Source organism: Rhineura floridana, chromosome 6 (genome assembly GCF_030035675.1).
Source record: "Rhineura floridana isolate rRhiFlo1 chromosome 6, rRhiFlo1.hap2, whole genome shotgun sequence".
NCBI lineage: Eukaryota > Metazoa > Chordata > Lepidosauria > Squamata > Rhineuridae > Rhineura > Rhineura floridana.
The window spans coordinates 83,378,228-83,395,374 of NC_084485.1; the positions used below are offsets into that span (position 1 = coordinate 83,378,228).

The 17,147-nt window shown below is 43.9% G+C and overlaps 1 protein-coding gene across 2 annotated transcripts in view; it reads left to right on the forward strand.

The window, feature by feature from the left end:
- MMACHC (metabolism of cobalamin associated C) overlaps positions 1-17,110 on the forward strand; it is a 27,019-nt gene extending 9,909 nt beyond the window's left edge. Inside the window, exons 2-4 of one of the 2 annotated variants that reach the window (XM_061632808.1) lie at positions 7,206-7,400; positions 10,431-10,583; positions 10,855-11,843. In XM_061632808.1, coding sequence (XP_061488792.1) covers positions 7,206-7,400; positions 10,431-10,583; positions 10,855-11,154 — 648 coding nt within the window. In that variant the 3' untranslated portion in view covers positions 11,155-11,843. Of the gene's footprint in view, positions 1-7,205; positions 7,401-10,430; positions 10,584-10,854; positions 11,844-13,567 lie in introns of those variants that run through there. The other variant, XM_061632806.1, reaches the window with a different exon arrangement.
- The last annotated feature ends 37 nt before the right edge of the window (positions 17,111-17,147 follow it).

Sequence of the window (17,147 nt, forward strand, 5' to 3'; positions counted from 1 at the left end):
AGGAAGGTCTTCAGTAGGAGCCAAAAAGATAACAGATGGCGCCTGGCTAATATTTAAGGGTAGGGAGTTCCACAGAGTAGGTGCCACCACACTAAAGGTCCTTTTCCTATGTTGTGCAGAACGGATCTCTTGATAAGATGGTATCTGCAGGAGGCCCTCACTTGCAAAGCACAGTGATTGACTGGGTATATAAGGGATAAGACAGTCTTTCAGGTATCCTGGTCCCATGCTGTATAGGGCTTTGAACACCAAAACTAAAACCTTGAACTTAGCCCGGTAGCTAATAGGTAGCCAGTGCAATTCTTTCAGCAGCGAGGTGACACGTTACCAATACCCTGCCCCAGTGAGCAGTCTTGCCACCACATTTTGCACCAGCTACAGCTTCCAGGCCAACCTCAAGGGCAGCCCCACATAGAGTGCATTATAGTAATCCAGCCTGGAGGTTACGAGCACATGGACAACAGTGGTCAGGCTATCCCAGTCCAGAACTGGTAAAAGGCACTCTTAGCCACTGAGGTCACCTGGGCCTCTAGCAACAAAGATGGATCCAGGAGCACCCCCAGGCTACGGACCTACTGTTTCAGAGGGAGTATGACACCATACTCCCCATCCAAAGCAGGCAACTGACCAATTATCTGAACTCAGGAACCACCAACCCACAGCATTTCCATCTTGCTAGGATTCAGACTCAATTTATTGCCCTCATCCATCCCAACACTGAGTCCAGGCACTGGTCCAGGGCTTGCACTGCTTCTCCCAGTTCAGATGTTACAGAGAAATACTGAACATGGGGATGGTGATCTGGATGTGGGGAGTTTTACATCTCTCCCTTTGTCATGGACAGATCACCGCTTGCTGAAGTTTAGACTTTCAGTGGCTTTTCCCCTCTGCAAGGGTGGGGGACCTACTAAATTGGTCCGCCCCCGGAGACTAATGGATCCTGAAGGTTTTCAAAGGGCTCTGGGGGATTTTCCGGCTGATAAGACTGGCGCTCCTGTCGAAGCCCTGGTCGAACTGTGGAATGCGGAGATGACCCGGGCTGTTGACACGATTGCTCCTGCGCGCCCTCTCCTGTGTAGAGCTCATACAGCTCCATGGTATACTCCGGAGCTGAGAGCGATGAAACAAGATAGGAGGCGGCTTGAGCGGAAGTGGAGGCAAACTCCCGATGGATGCAATTATGAGCTGGTAAGTGCTTCCACTAAGCTGTACTCAAGAGCAGTGAGGGTGGCAAAAAACCAACATTTTGCTGCCACCATCAGGTCATCTCTTTGCCGCCCAGCGGAGCTTTTTAGAGTTGTCCGAGGGCTACTGCATTCTGGCCCTCAGGACATAGTAGAGTCATCGGTGACCCGCTGTGATGAGTTTGCTGGACACTTCCAGAATAAGATCTTATGCATCCGCCGGGACTTAGACTCCCAGTTTATAGCAGCTGATCCTAGTGAGGTGTCCGGAGCACAGTCTTGTCATGTTTTATTGGATGAGTTTCAGTTGGTTCAGCTCGAGGACGTGGACAAGGTGCTTGGACAGGTGTGTGCAACCACTTCGGTACTAGATCCTTGCCCCTCTTGGCTTATAAAAACTAGCAGAGATGGAACAGCTGGCTGGGCCAGGGAAGTGATAAATGCCTCTTTACGAGAGGGAGTGGTCCCTGGCCGTCTGAAAGAGGCGGCAGTGAGACCACTTTTGAAAAAACCTTCCTTAGACCCAGAAAATTTCAACAGCTACAGACCAGTAGCGAACGTTCCATTCTTGGGCAAGATCTTGGAACTAGTGGTTGCTGGCCAGCTCCAGGCGCTGTTGGATGAAACTGATTATCTAGACCCATTTCAATCGGGTTTTAGGCCCGGTTTTGGCACCGAGACAGCCTTGGTCGCCCTATATGATGACCTGTGTCAGGAGAGGGACGGAGGGAGTGTAACTCTGTTGATTCTCCTTGATCTCTCAGCGGCTTTTGATACCATCGACCATGGTATCCTTCTGGAGAGGCTCGCGGAGTTGGGAGTTGGTGGTACTGCTTGGCAGTGGTTCCGCTCCTACTTGGCGGGTCGTCTCCAGAAGGTAGTGCTTGGGGAACACTGCTCGACACCGTGGGTTCTCCAATGTGGAGTCCCACAGGGGTCAGTTCTGTCTCCCATGCTTTTCAACATCTACATGAAGCCGTTGGGTGCGGTCATCAGGAGTTTTGGAGTGCGTTGTCATCAGTACGCTGATGACACGCAACTCTGCTTCTCCTTTTCATCTTCTTCAGGTGAGGCTGTCAATGTGCTGAACCGTTGCCTAGCCGCGATAATGGACTGGATGAGAGCTAACAAACTGAGGCTCAATCCAGACAAGACTGAGATGCTGTTGGTGCGGGGTTTCTCTGATCAGGTGGTGGATATACACCCTGTCCTGGACGGGGTTACACTCCCCCTAAAGGAGTGGGTTCGTAGTCTGGGAGTCTTTTTAGATCCTTCCCTGTCACTTGAGGCTCAAGTAGCCTTGGTGGCACAGAATGCGTTCTACCAACTTCAGTTGGTAGCCCAACTACGTCCCTACCTGAGCAGGGAGGACCTCACATCAGTGGTACATGCTCTGGTAACCTCGCGATTGGATTACTGCAATGCGCTCTACGTGGGGCTGCTTCTGAAGACAGTCCGGAAGCTACAGCTTGTGCAAAACGCGGCGGCCAGACTGATAACGTGGACCAAGCGGTCCGAACACATAACACCTGTTCTGGCCCGCTTGCACTGGCTTCCAATATGCCTCCGGGCCAGATTCAAAGTGCTGGTTTTAACCTATAAATCCTTATACGGCGCGGGACCACAATACCTGCTGGAACGCCTCTCCCGATATGAACCTGCCCGTACACTACGTTCTACATCGAAGGCCCTCCTCCGAGTTCCAACTCATAGAGAAGCTCGGAGGGTGATAACTAGAACTAGGGCCTTCTCAGTGGTGGCCCCCGAACTCTGGAACAGTCTCCCTGATGAGGTGCGCTTGGCGCCGACGTTACTGTCTTTCTGGCGCCAAGTCAAAACCTTCCTCTTTTCTAAGGCATTTTAATCTAACTTAATTTAGTTTTAATATGTGTTGTAATTGCTTTTAGTTTTCTTATTCTTTTACATTGTTGTTGTATTTTACTATGGAATTTTTGTATATTTTTGCACTTTGTTGTACACCGCCCAGAGAGCTATGCTAGTCGGGCGGTATAAAAATCTAATTAAATAAATAAATAAATAAATAAATAAATAAATAGAGCTGGGTATTGTCAGCGTACTGCTGACACCTCGCCCCAAATCTCCTTATGACTGCTCCCAAGGGCTTCATATAGATGTTAAACAACATGGGGGACAAGATGGTACCCTGCAGCACCCCACAGCACAACTGCCAGGGGGCCGAAAGACAATCACCCACATGCTATTATCTGAAAACAACCTTGGAGATAGGATCAGAACCACTCTAAAATAGTGCCTCCAATACCCATCTCACCAAGTCGGCCCAGAAAGATACCATGGTCAATGGTATCAAAAGTCACTGAGAGGTCAAGTAAGAATAACAGGGTCGCACTCCCCCTGTCCTTCTCCCGATAAAGGTCATCCATCAGGGCGACCAAGGCCGATTCAGCCCCATAACTAGGCCTGAATCCAGACTAGGGTGGGTCAAGATCATCTGTTTCATCCAAAAGTACATGCAATTGCTGCGCCACAACCCTCTCAATTACCTTCCCTAAGAAGGTGGTATTTTCAACTGGTCGGTAATTGTCGCAAACCAATGGCTCCAGGGTGGGCTTTTTCAGGAGCGGTCAGATCACTGCCTCTTTCAGGGTGGCTGAATTGGAATCCAGAAACCTCTGGAGAGACCCAGGTTCCCCATCCTTGTTTTTAAAGTGTGCGGTCATACAGTAGAAACTCTCATTAATTCAGAATGAATGTGATAACTTACCTGAAAAAAGAATATAATCTAGGGCAGTTTCCCCCAACTTGGTGCTCTCCAGATGTTTTGGGCTACATCTCTCTTGACCTGTCTGCTAGCTGAAGCTGATGGGAATTGTAGTCCAAAACATCTGGAAGGCACCAGGTTAAGGAAAGCTAATCTAGAGGGAAAACTAGTTGCCAGTCTTTTTCCTGTGAGTCTCCCATGAGCTTCTTTTACTATCACCATGTTGTTGCTTTCTAGGAAGTTGCTACATTTGGAATTCCAAGAAGGTCCCCCTTCCAGGGACCAACTAATCTGCTGAACTTCTTAAGAAGGAATGCCAGATCTGCTTAGCTTTAAACATGGCATTTATCAGGAGCTATCTGTGCTGCAGAGCATTGTGTTGTAGTTCAGTATGTGATATATTACCTCAGGGATCACCAACCCAGTGCTGATAAAGCCCTTCATTGGTGCTTCCAGGCAGGCAGGGGCCCTTTACTCTGAGCTTTCACTAAAAACAAATCAGTAAGTCTCTAGCCCTCCTAGAAAGAAGGTTGTTAAGCAAAATGTGCAGGTACCCTTCCAAGTGATTTCTGAGAAATGAGCCAGCCTGGCTGCTCCCACCTCTCAGTTTTTAGCCGATGAGTGACGTCAGAGCTGTGATTGATAAGTGAGTTGTTTGGACACCAAGAAGCTGGAATCTCTGAGGTCCTAAAGAGTTTCTGATTTCCCTCCCTTTCAATTCATTTTCCTGCTTCTGAGTTATTTTCTAGTAGTCCTTGGAATCTCTGTATTTTGTCCCTCCTTTTTACCTAGCAACCAGGATGCATCTTTTTTGTGCTAGGTTTGCCTGAAATCAGGTACTCCCTAGAAGTTACTTTCTGCAAAGACAACTAACAATAAGTGCAGGTGAATGTTAGAGAATCCCCTCCCCAAATGGCAAATGCAAAATGTGAAAACTTTGCAAAGAGTCTTGGGTATGGCTTCTGTTGTACAGGAGTTGATGTCCAGGCACTCATTAAGAATTCACTAGATAGCTAAGTTAGAATACAGTGGTATACATGTCTACTTCAGCAGAAAGTCTTTGTATTTAAGGGGGTTTACTCAGATAAGTGAGTACAGGATGGCAGCCTAGGCTTTGGTTTGGGGTTGTCATTGGGGCAAGGAGGATTCTTGTGCTTTTAACAGCTATATCTCCACAATCAGGACCAGAAGGACTTAATTGACTTCCCATGGTAAACATAGGATTGTCCAAGGGGTGAGGCAGGAAGCAACAATGACTGTACTCTCTCTAATGTTGTGTTATTACATGCTCCATGGCAGCCATTTTGTGACTGGTGTCAGTGCGCTCTCAAAATTCGAAATGTGTCCCCGGTCCAAAGAGGTTGATGACCCTTGTATTATGTGATTTTGGCTTATCATGTGAATTTTAATAGCAAAAAGGGGGTAGAGTTGTCCTGGGACTGCAGAGCTGAAGAGAAGCACACCCACCCTCTGCCATTGGCTAGAGGACAAGGGGGACTGAGAGGCTGCACCCTCTGCCACCCACGAAGACCATTGTGACAAGGAGGAGCAGAGAAGTGCACCCTGACCCCTCCCTGGCAATAGGAAGGAGCTTCAGCTTCAGCCGCCAGTTGTCCTGGGATTGCAAAGCTGAAGAATCGGCCGCTCTGTCCTCTGCAATTGGCCCGAAAACTAAAGGCTCCTGGAATGTGTGAATTTGGAGGTTGTCTATATTTGTAGGTTGTCTATATTTGTAGGTGTGTATTATTGCAATCCATTGTAAGCCACCTTGAGGAACATTTGAACTTCTAAACAAATATAATATTTGAACATTCTATGAGTTTATGTTAGAGAGATGTATTTTGGGTCCCCCGAGGTAACATGGGGTTTTCTTTGTTTCTCAGGACAATGGCAAAGAGCATGCTTATATATTATTTTGAAGAAAAATCCTGCAGATAAGATCATATGTTTCTAAAACTTTTAGTGAAAAGGAATCTGCTTTATACAGAGTCAGGCCGTTTGTCCATCTAGCTCATTGTTGACTATCATGGCAGTGGCTCTCCTGGGTTTCAAGCAGGGAGTTTTTCCCAGGTCTGTCTGTCTGTCTATTATTTTATGAATTGCCTTTTATTTATTAATCTAGAGATGGCAGGAATTGAACCTGGGTTGTTCTGCATGCAAAGCATGTGCTGTATCAGAGCTTAAGCAGTGAGAGCTAGTTGTCCCAGAACTAGTTTGCAGAACAGATAGTGTGCATTCTCAGAATTGGAAGCTGAACATATTGGAATGTTTCTGAAGGGAAGCTCGAGGGTGATCAGAAGCACGTAGGCAAAGGATCTTGTTCACTTTGTCACTCCCCCTTCCTGAAGGATTAGGCCTAAAGTTCATCCTTTTTCACTTTTGAAAATTGAAATATACTCTGTATGAAAACAAGTGGATATTTATAGAGAACCTATTAGAAATAAATATTTCAAATATTTTTATCAGATGGGTAAATTTATTCAAGACTTTGGACACTATGTCACCAAGCACGTACACATTTCATAATTTTAGGTAAGTATACATCTTTGTAGTTAAACTTGCAAACACTTATTCTACACTTTATAGTGAAAAGTCCTCTAAGAATTTTTATTTTTTTCCTATGCTCATTATCTAGCAAGGAACAGTGTCAAACATGGCTTTTGTTGTTTTAAAATTAATACCTAGCCCTCATGGTTGTGGGGAAAAGCCTGGAATAATAGTGGAAAGTATGTGGTAAACCAGTGGTGAGGAACTTCTGGCCCATGAGTCTAATCAGACCTGCCCAGCCTCTTTATCTGGCTCACAGTGTAGTTTGGTCCAAACCATACCTACCTGCCCATCAGCTGACATCATATGGTGTTAGGTGCCAGAGAGATAAAGCTGTAATCCAAACTGAAAAGAAAGAATTGGAAGGGCGCTCTAAATATACTCCCAGTCCCTTCTTTGCAGCTGCAGATTTAAAGATAAATTACCTGCTTCTATGCCTTCTGCGTGCCCCAGTCCTTGGAAGAACAACAGCAAGTTCTCAGTCCTTTGAAAGTCTGAAACCTTGAGATACACAATAAACTACATTTATGCTGCTATTAGTAATTTGCATTGCTTTCTGTGTGTTGATGCTCAGTCTCCTTGATAGGCCCAGAGTTCCATGTTGTGAGGTGAAGACATTGGGGAATTTTTTTGCTCCTAAAGCTGTATCTTAACATGCAGTGTTCAGAGTGTACTCCCATTTCCAGAATTCTGGCTTCATGTTCTGATTGTAATTTATTTTCTGTTTTCTGAAGGTAGGGTGGTACAATGCGGTCCTTCCTCCAGCTTTTCATTTGCCGTACTCAGATAATACTCTGGCCTTTGTAGTGCTCAGTGTTCCTGCCATGTTTGACAAAGCCTTCAAACCCTTCTTAAGGAATCAGCTGCTGAAAAAGATTCATGACCCTGTGGACCAGTGCATTTCTCATCACCTCACACTGGTTAGGGAGGTAAGAAATTTTAGTACATAGCCTCCTTTTGTCTTGTGTATGGTAGAAACATAAAACAAAAGAAAATCAAAGCATCCCTGTCGGGTCAGGCCAAGAGTCCATTTAATCCAGCATCCTGTTTTCCAGCAATAGCCAGCCATGTACTTCTAGGAACCCTACAATGAAGGCATGAAGTCAGCAGCACTTTCCCTTAATTTGCCCCAACATTCAGAGGTAGCATGTCTGGAGGTCCTGTTTAGCTGTCATGGTTGCTAACAATTGATAGACCTACCCTTCATGAATGTGTCTAAGCCAATGGCCATTATCTTATCTTGTGGCAGCAAATTCTATGGCATGAAGTGTTTTTTGTGTGTGTTTGTCCTGAATCTACTGCCTTGGTGATTCCAAAGTCTAGTATCTCTTCATTTTCTGCACACTATACATAATGTTATAAATCTCAGTCATGATTCCCTTAGTCATCTTTCTTAACTAAAAAGCCTTAAAATGCTGTCGCCTTTCATAGAGAAGGTGGTCAAGACCTTGATCATTTTGGTTGCCCCTTTCCCAACTTGTTTCAGCCCTGTGATATCTTTTTGAGAGGGGACAGCCAGAAGTGTACTTAATACCCCAATTGTAGTTGCACCATAGATTTTTTTTTATAAAGGCATTGCAATATTGATTTCAGTCCCTTTCCTAATATTCCCTAACATGGAACCTGTCTTTATTGGCACAGCACACCAAGCTGACTCGTCCATTGAATTATCCAGCATGACCCCAACAACTTTTTCCATTTTAGTTACTGACAGTGTAGGCCCCATCTGAAGTGCATGTGATGTACAGATTGTTTGTATCACACTTGGATCTCACTTACCATCTTGTTACCAATTCACCAAGTTCATATATATTTTTAATAGTCTGCTTTGTTTTCACTATCCTGAATAATTTTGAGTCATCTACAGTATTGGATATCTTACTGCCTACCCTTGACTCCAAATTATTAATGAATATATTAAATAGTACTGCCTCCCCCCCCCACAAAGTTCCATTACTTCCCACCATTGTATCAAATAGCACCTATCCTCTGTGTCCTGTTTTAATCAATTTCTGATTCATAAGATGCCCCATCTTCTTTTCCCATAACTTCTGAATTTCCATAGATACCTTTGCTGAGGGGCTCTACAAAGGTTTCTGGAACCTCATATATATGTCTACTGCAGGGGTGGGAACCTGCAGCCTTCCAGATGTTGCTGAACTACAACTCTCACCATCCCTGACCATTGGCCATGTTGACTTGGGCTGACGGGAGTTGGAGTAAAACAATGTCTGAGGTGTCCACAGGTTTCCCATCCCTAATATAGAGGAAACCATGAAACAGAGGAAAACAATAAACGACAGAGGCAAACGAATTGGTGCCATTGCTCAGTTATCTAGTATCATAGATGCATACAAGCAATAATGGAAAAATTTAGCTCTATTAAGCTGCATTCATCTATGCACTTTCCTAGAGTAAGCCCCATTGAACTCATTTGGACTTACTTCTGAGTAGACACACCTAGGATTGTACTGCGAGTTCCTTATATTCTGGGGAAATATAAAATATGGGTGACAATCCTTGTTTCTTTACAGCCAAACAATGGAGCAAGCATATTCACTATTGTTTTGTGGGTGGAGTTGGGGAACACAGTGGCTAAAGGCATTCTGCACATTACACTGAAAGAGATGGTAGGATTTTGGACAGTATCATTTTAGACTACATTTTTGATCCCCCCCCCGTTAAAAACGCCTGCATACTAGGAGCTCTCTACTTATGCAGGCATTCAAAAAGTGACACACATACACACAGTCCTCCTGCAGTCTGAAGTGACACAATCCAGAATTCTTTCTCTGCCACCTCATTCTGTGTAATGTGTAGAATGGTTTTTAATACTGAAGATAACATTCAAAATTTGTATTTAATATTGTAGGCATAAGTATCTGTAACCACTATTTGGAAAAGTGTTTTGTGAGGAAAGGAGTCACTGAGATTTATTTTATTATCTTCCCACTCAACACTGATCTGAGTGAAACTTTCCCCGGGATTTATATTATTATTATTTATTAAATTTATAACCTGCCCTTCCTCCCAGTAGGAGCCCACGGCTGGTCTGTTTTATAAGCAAGCAGTTAATAGTGTGCCACTGTCATGATGGTGGCTTTATGTCACGTGACGTGGTTTCCCCTTTTGTTGCTGCAGTTCCCCATCTGCAGAATAAAGATGCTGAGTACTGAGATTGCAATATAAAGAGACAAGTATGCAAACACAATTATGCCTTCCATTGTGACAATGTGCTTGCACCTGGACCCACGAAACACTATTGAGTAGCAGCAATGCTGTATACAAAGCCAGAAAACACTACTGTGCCTCTAGCATATGATAATCTGGCATGTGATGATCTAGTTTTCTCCACGTCACCTCCCCTACAAACAGCCAGAGTACAACTGACAAGTTTTGCTTCACTGTGGTTAAATAAATGTTTTAAACATCTTAATGGTCATCATGGACAAATTTGCATCTACCAGAGTGGTTTTTCTTGTTTCTCCACTCTCTGCCGCTTTAAATATTAATTCAAATCTTTATCACCAGCTTCACTTTATTTATGCAGGCTTTAAAAAAGAAGCCGTTGTGACAAGGCCAGAAATTGGAAGGATATACTTTTAGTTTAAAAGTAGTTTGTAGACTACATTGGAGGTCATGCTTCATCTGTACGTGAGAAGATCTGTGAACTCTTTAATAAAATTGGATGGAATAGTTTTGGAAATCCTAAAAAAGAATTTCCAAGGCAGGAAATCCCAAGGGCAACAGGACGACACATGACTCAAATCTTCTTAATGCAGGAGTCTGTAGCTCCTTTATCAAGATGTCACATTGCTACTTCAACAAGACTAGAGGCCCAGCATGGAGGCGGGATGAGGCTGGGGACTGTAGACTGACTCACTGCATCTTCCCTCATTACCAGTAGCCAGCAGTCCTTCAAATGTGAGCCAAGACCTAATAGAAACTCTTCTTTCCAGAGCCTTGCTGACCAGCAGGTAGACATCATGTATGACTATGAGATGCTGCCCAACCGGAAGCCCAAGTTCCTGGCCCAAACAGCAGTACATGTAGCTGGTGCTGCATACTACTACCAGAGGAAAGATGTGCAGCAAGATCCCTGGGGGGAGAAGGTGAGATTCAACCAGAACATGAGAAGCAGCATAGGGGTGCTTGCTTGCTAGACAATTTCGTGTGTGTTGTAAATGCTTTATCTGGGGACTACTTCCTCTCTCTTTGTGATAAATGATGACCAGGGACCTCTCCTTGCATGCACACAGTATAGATACATGTTTTCCACCAAGATAATCCACATTCTTCTCTCAGATAAATTTTGAGAAATTAGAGAATGAAATTAAGTTTATTTTTCTGTAATGCAGTGCTCAGGTTATTTCTTTATTTCAGAATGTTTTGGAAAGGACTTGGGTGGCAGAAGGAATAAGAAGAGTCTTCTCCAGTATTTGTTGGAGGGACAGGAATGCAGCCATTGTCCAAAACTCACTATGGTTTGAGATTTCAGCAAATGTTGTCTCTACAGTTGAAAATGTTCTCATGCATTTCCCCACCCCTGTCCTAAAGGATTTCCTACCAAGGATATTTTGCTTTATTGTACTAGGAAGCAGAAACTATTGTAAAAGATCTGGGATGGGCTGTAGCTCAGTTGTAAACCACAAGTTTTTCATACAGAAGGTAAAAAACCACTGAATTCAGTGGGCTGCCTTCCAAGTAAGCATGCATAAGGCTGGGCTGTAAGTTAACAAGCCACTCTTTGCATAGCCAATTGGATAAAGAAACAATCAGCTGCCTAAAATGGAGGTTAGGCCTGCAAATCATATGCACACTTACCTGGGAGTAACACAATAATAGGATTGTACTCAGGTGCTTTATTTTCCATACCCTCAACCTCACGAATTGAAGGTAGTATGCTGCTTGTGATGCTTTTGCCTCTGGGTGACAGGTTTTGGTATTATTTCAAAACCTGTAAACCCCATTTGATCATAGGTAATGGTGGGGGAAATGTTTATTTACATCATAGGAGGTGATGCATCTCTCAGGCCACTTTAAACTCCCTTCCAAACTGACTGAAGGCAGTGCTTCCATGGCCAAAAGGATGTGAGGTGTAATAGGAATAGAACCAGCCCAAATCCTATTACTAAGTGATGACAACGTTGTATCGTGAAGAGAAGCTTGCTTAAATTCTTTCATTATATTGTCTACAATATCTTCCCTTCCCCCCCCCAAAAAAAGACTTGCGGACTGGCAGACCTTTAAATCTATAGGCAGATGTTTATTATTATTAAATGTTATTATTATTATTAAATGTTATTTATACCCCGCCTTTCGGCCAAAGGCCCTCAAGGCGGCTTACAGAGAAAAATGAACACAGGTATAAAAATACAATATAAAAATACAATAAAAATACAATAAAAGCAATAAAATTTACAAAAATTAAATTAAATAATAAATAACATTATAATAACAAATAAAATTAAATAACAAATAACATTATCATCGGCACTGCCAAGAAAGAGGAGGTGGTGTTAGTGGGGGCGGCAGCTCCCGAGAGGCAGAAGGGCGACAGGCATTTGTTACAGCAAAGCTGTTTGCTGTTTCAACATTGTCTTCCTCTCCATGTCCTCGGGCTCGCTCAGCTGCTGCTCCCCAGGCTTCTGCTGCTCGGAGACCTGGAGCAGGAGGAGGAGGAGAACGTGGCAGCAGTGGCTGTTGTTGAGCAGGAGGCCCCGCGCCAGGCTGTTGTTGGGCAGGAGGCCCCCGCACCGGGAGGCCCTGGCCCCGCACCAGGCTGTTGAGCAGGAGGCCGTGCGCCAAGAAGCGGTGGTGAGTGTCAAGAATAGCTCACTTTGGTCAAGCTGAAATGGGCCACCAGAGAGGATTCTAGGAGCCCATGATTACATAGGACTCCACGGGGGGGGGGGATCCGCAGCTCAGGGTCTGACAAACAATTTACAACCTGGCCAAGGGGATGTAACTGATCCCTAGCTATTATTACTTATCAGCTTCCTGGGATTAGAAGTCAGGAAGAAGGGGGTGTAGATCAGAACACCTGGGTGAGACCAGATGGTTTCCTTATCTACAAAGGGTTCAAAGGAGTAGACCCCTGCAGAGGTGGGAGATGACTGTTTGCTTTCCTCCCTCTTTGGTGACTGTTAAACTCCATAAGAAAGGAAGGAGAAACTTCCAAGAGAGTCCCCTATTTTCCATCTACTGAACCTGCCTGAAATGCGAGAGAGAAAGCCTTTTGCAGGAACCAGGCTGATCTATTGTAAGTATAGGATCTTAGCTTAGAAAGACTTTTGTTGTATTCCTTTGTCTGAATTGAACCTCTCCCCTTTTGTCATGCCAATGTGCCTCGTGTAACCCATCTGTGGGTGAATATCTTTAAGGAAACAAACCGCTGCTCTCCTTTGTAAATACCAACTCATTTACGTTTAAATAAATTCTCTTTTATAAGTGTTGTGTATTGGATTGGAACTGAGGATTCTAAATCTAGTCCTCTGACTGCTGAACGCTACTGTTGTTGTTAATTGATGAGGGTTAATCCCTTGGAATTCACATTGGGCTCTGAGGTCCCTTCCCTCAGAGAAGGAAACCTAGCCAGAAGGGTGGTGGCAGTTACTATGGAAGTAATTACTCCTGGAAGAGGGAGAGTTTGCCTGGAAAGCAGCGACCCAGAGGGGTGGGACTCAAGGACCTGGGCCTTGCCTGCAGGAGGAGGATGCAGCGGCAGCGGCAGTTGTTGAGTAGGAGACTCCGCGCCGGGAAGCAGCAGTGAGGAGCGCTCTATCTCTCCCACACACATGCATTCCTCTCTCCTGAAAAATCAACATGGATATAGTACTCAAGGTAACACACATGGCCCCTGTTGATTTTCCTGGATTTCTCAGTAGCTTTCGATCCCATTGACCATGGTATCCTTCTGGTATCCTCTATCTAGTCTCTCTTGACTTTTCCCGTGGTAGAGTAGCAGGTCAGGGCAAAGGTTAAGTTAAAACCAGGGTCAGTATCATCAGGTACTTGCCAAAGCCCACTCCTCAGAAGAGGGTCCGTTGCTACCAGAGCCCCCTGTTTAAATTGTCTGCTTTCCTTCTCCTTCCAGAAGATCTATGGTGTCTGCATCCATTCCTGTTATGGAGGCTGGTTTGCTATCCGGGCTCTACTGCTTTTCCCAGGTGTTGAGGTGCCTTTCTTGCTGCAGAACACCCCTGTTGATTGTGTGACAACGGAAGAAAAGAGAATAGAACTGCTGGAGAAGTTCAATTTCCACTGGCGAGACTGGAGTTACCGGGACATTATTGAAGTGAAGGAGAAGTACTCGGAAGAACAGAAAACCTACTTTGCAACTCCCCCAGCTGAACGGTTGAAACTGCTGAATCTGCAAGGAGGGTTAAAGAGGAATGCAATACACTGAGTAGCTGTCCTCACTGCTCAAGATGAACCCGTGGCCTATTCTGCTGTGTCCACTGCTATGGAGACAGAGATTGATGGTTTACTTGAAGAATCAAACTGCAATCCCAAACATGCTTATTAGGGATTAAGAGCCAGTGAACACAGTGGTTCTTTCTTTGAAGTAAATGCGTATAGGATTTTAGTGTAATATTAGCTACACTGGAACACATGACTACAGATGTAGAAGTACTAGTTCCCCCCCCCCCGATTTTAGGTGGGTGTTACTTTAAAAACAGGTTTTGGAATGTAACGTTTAAAAATACTGCTTTATTTTATTTAAGGGTATTTAAATACAGGAATTATTTAAATACTCTCTGTGTGTCTCTCTCTTTCATAGTTGATGTGATTATTTGTCTTTGGTTATGAATTCAGGAGAGACATTTTTGTAAATTGTACTTCCTATGGAGAAATTCTCCAGGAAATATTTTTCTTTAATGCAGTGCTAAGGCTATTTCTTTATTTCAGAATGCTTTGGCAAGGACTTGGGTAGCAGAAGGAATAAGAAGAGTCTTCTCCAATATTGGTTGGAGGGACAGGAAGGCAGCCATTGCCCAAAACTGGAGATTCTTCAAAACTGGAGATTCTTCAACCAAATTGCATTGTTATCTAGTCCTTTCCCTAGTCTATAGTCATTTCAGCTGCTACACCTTCCTGTGATTCTCAGGTCTGCTTCTGGGGCTTTGAAACCCTTTTATTTTGCTCCAGTAGTGTTGTCTTTTTCTTTCCACTCCTGTTCAAAGCACTGGAGATGTTATCTAACTCATGTGGTGAAGGAAAGTTTATAAGGTTGTAAACAAAGTAAAACTGAAGGAAGCAGAAAGGACTGGCTCTTTCTGTCATGAGTCTTTTGTGGCACTTATACTGTGGAGCAAGGCTTTTGGAAAAAGTGCATATCCTTGTATTAGAATGTTAGAATAAGAATGCAGGTGTCACCAAGTCCATTCTCAACAGGATCTCCATTCTCTAGTGTTGACGCATACATAGGCAAAGTGCTAAGTATTTTTGTAAGGTTTTGACAAGGGCATGTCTTGCCACTTACATTTTAAGAACATGCACAGTGTAAACATTTATAAAGTGCCTGAAGTTTTCTACACGCTCTGCAAAGATGAAGGGCTGTATTCAACACTGCACATGCCCAGTTCTGCTCACACAATGGGCAGCACATGCAAAAAAACTGCTCCAAAGGTTCCTCCGTCTGGAGCAGATTTTGAGGGTGTGCAGTGTGCTGAGGAGGGAAAAGTTCCATTGAGTTCAATCCAGTCTCTAGCTGTAAGCTTACAATTTCTAATATATACTATACAAGAGAAAAATGGGATAGAGTACATGAAAACAAGCACATTCAGGTATTAATTCTTCATAGTTTACAAAAATGTTTCATGACCTGGTGGAAGTGTCTGTAGTCCTGAGCTGAGCACAGGTTGAGGAATCGCCAGTTCATAAGGCCTGGGACAAGCTGCCTGAATTTTGGTGTTCTGCATTTTGGATGCTAAAGTTGCCTAATCCATCTTGATCAATCTGAAGCCACTCTCTTTGCCATTGGCAAATGTCATTATCTCTCAACCTAATCTCAGTCTTTTATGCGAGGGTAAAATGTACAGTGCCCTGACCTTCTTGGAGAGAGGTGGGATAAAAGTGTCATTGGTCAAATGTCCCTTTTCCATATCTAAAGCTGTTGTATTTTCTAACCGGGTAGCTTTTTTACTCTTTTTCTTGGACTTCTTCCAAAAGATATGCAAAATATCCTGCAGTATTACCTGCTACTACTTTCCTTCTTTCTCCCTGCTCTTTTTATGTTCTGATCCTGTTCTTATAATTTTTTTCTCGTATTCTCAATTTTTCTCTAAGTGACATAGGGGCTATGAACCATTGGCCCAATATGGAGCTCTCTTATAGCACACTCAACCATTTAACTATTGAAGACTAGTTAATCCCATCATACAAATATCCCACTTTGCAGAGAGAAATTGTCAAAGAACAGTAAGTGGGATCATGCACAGGAATGCTTTATAATAGTTTTTAAGACACGTGGGAGATACACTGAACAATAATGTGGGCTTTCTGGGCTATGATTAGGTATTGGTTAGGAAATTCGAGTTTGGCATTTTAACAGACTGCAGCTGTGATGCCTCCCTTCCAGATAGCCTTCCTCAGCAATAACATCAGTGTGGGAGGTAGAAGGAGAGGAGGTTTTCCTTACTGTTGTGTCATCTCTCTTTGAAGCTTTGGCTGCAGTCCTAAGTGTACTTCCTCAGAAGTGAGTCAGACTGTTGAACAATAAACTTACACACGTAATGAATACCTGAAGTGTGAGAAAATTACTTTTAAAATCCCTCCAACTAAGGTCTTGTTGCACCTTCAGCCACCATGCCAGTCTTAGTCTTGGTGGCTATAGATAGAGGCAGCTTTCATGTGGCAGCTGCTCCACAGCCCAGATGTAATGTCTAGGATATCTTGCTATATGGAGCTTCTCAGTTGCATAAAGAGCTTTCTTGCCAGTGTGAGTCTTTCAGGCAGCAGATGACACTACTGTGGAAACCACCCATGGGATTGCACCTGTGGCAAGCCCATCATGGGTGGATTAATTGCGTGGTCATGATACAGAGATTAATTCTAGCCGTCTCTTTATGTGGAGCAGATTCTTCTGGTTCCTTAGACTGATAGAGTGGACTCTAGCCTTTAAGGTGTCACAAGGCTCTTTGTTGGTTTTATGCTGCAACAGACTAACACTGCTACTAACCCTTGAGAAATTGTTATGCGGAGAAGGTCTCAGGTAGACCAGTCTTCATTCTTCATCTATTTTGCAAGCAGAGTGTTTAATGAATGGTAAGGGTCTATTCAGCACTGGAAAGGATTTCTTCAGAGCTAGTACAAGCAGAACCTCTCTGCTATGCATCTTGTTATATCCTGACATTTTGCAGCAGTTTTTCTTCTCTCTATATGTACCTTTAATAACCTGTTCACCCTTTCTCCATCATCATCCTGCCATATGAGGCAGGGATGGGGAACCTGTGGCCCTCCAGATGTTGCTGGAGTCCAACTTCTATCCTCCACAGCCAGCATGGCCAGTGGCCAGGGACGAGGAGAGTTGGAATCCGACATCAACTGGAGGCCCATAAGTTCCCATCCAAGATAAAATCACAGTTTTTGTATTGTTTCTGGTATTAAATCACTGATGCTCTGCTCAGTATCTGCCACCTACCAACCATAGGTGTGGAATCTGTGTATACGAG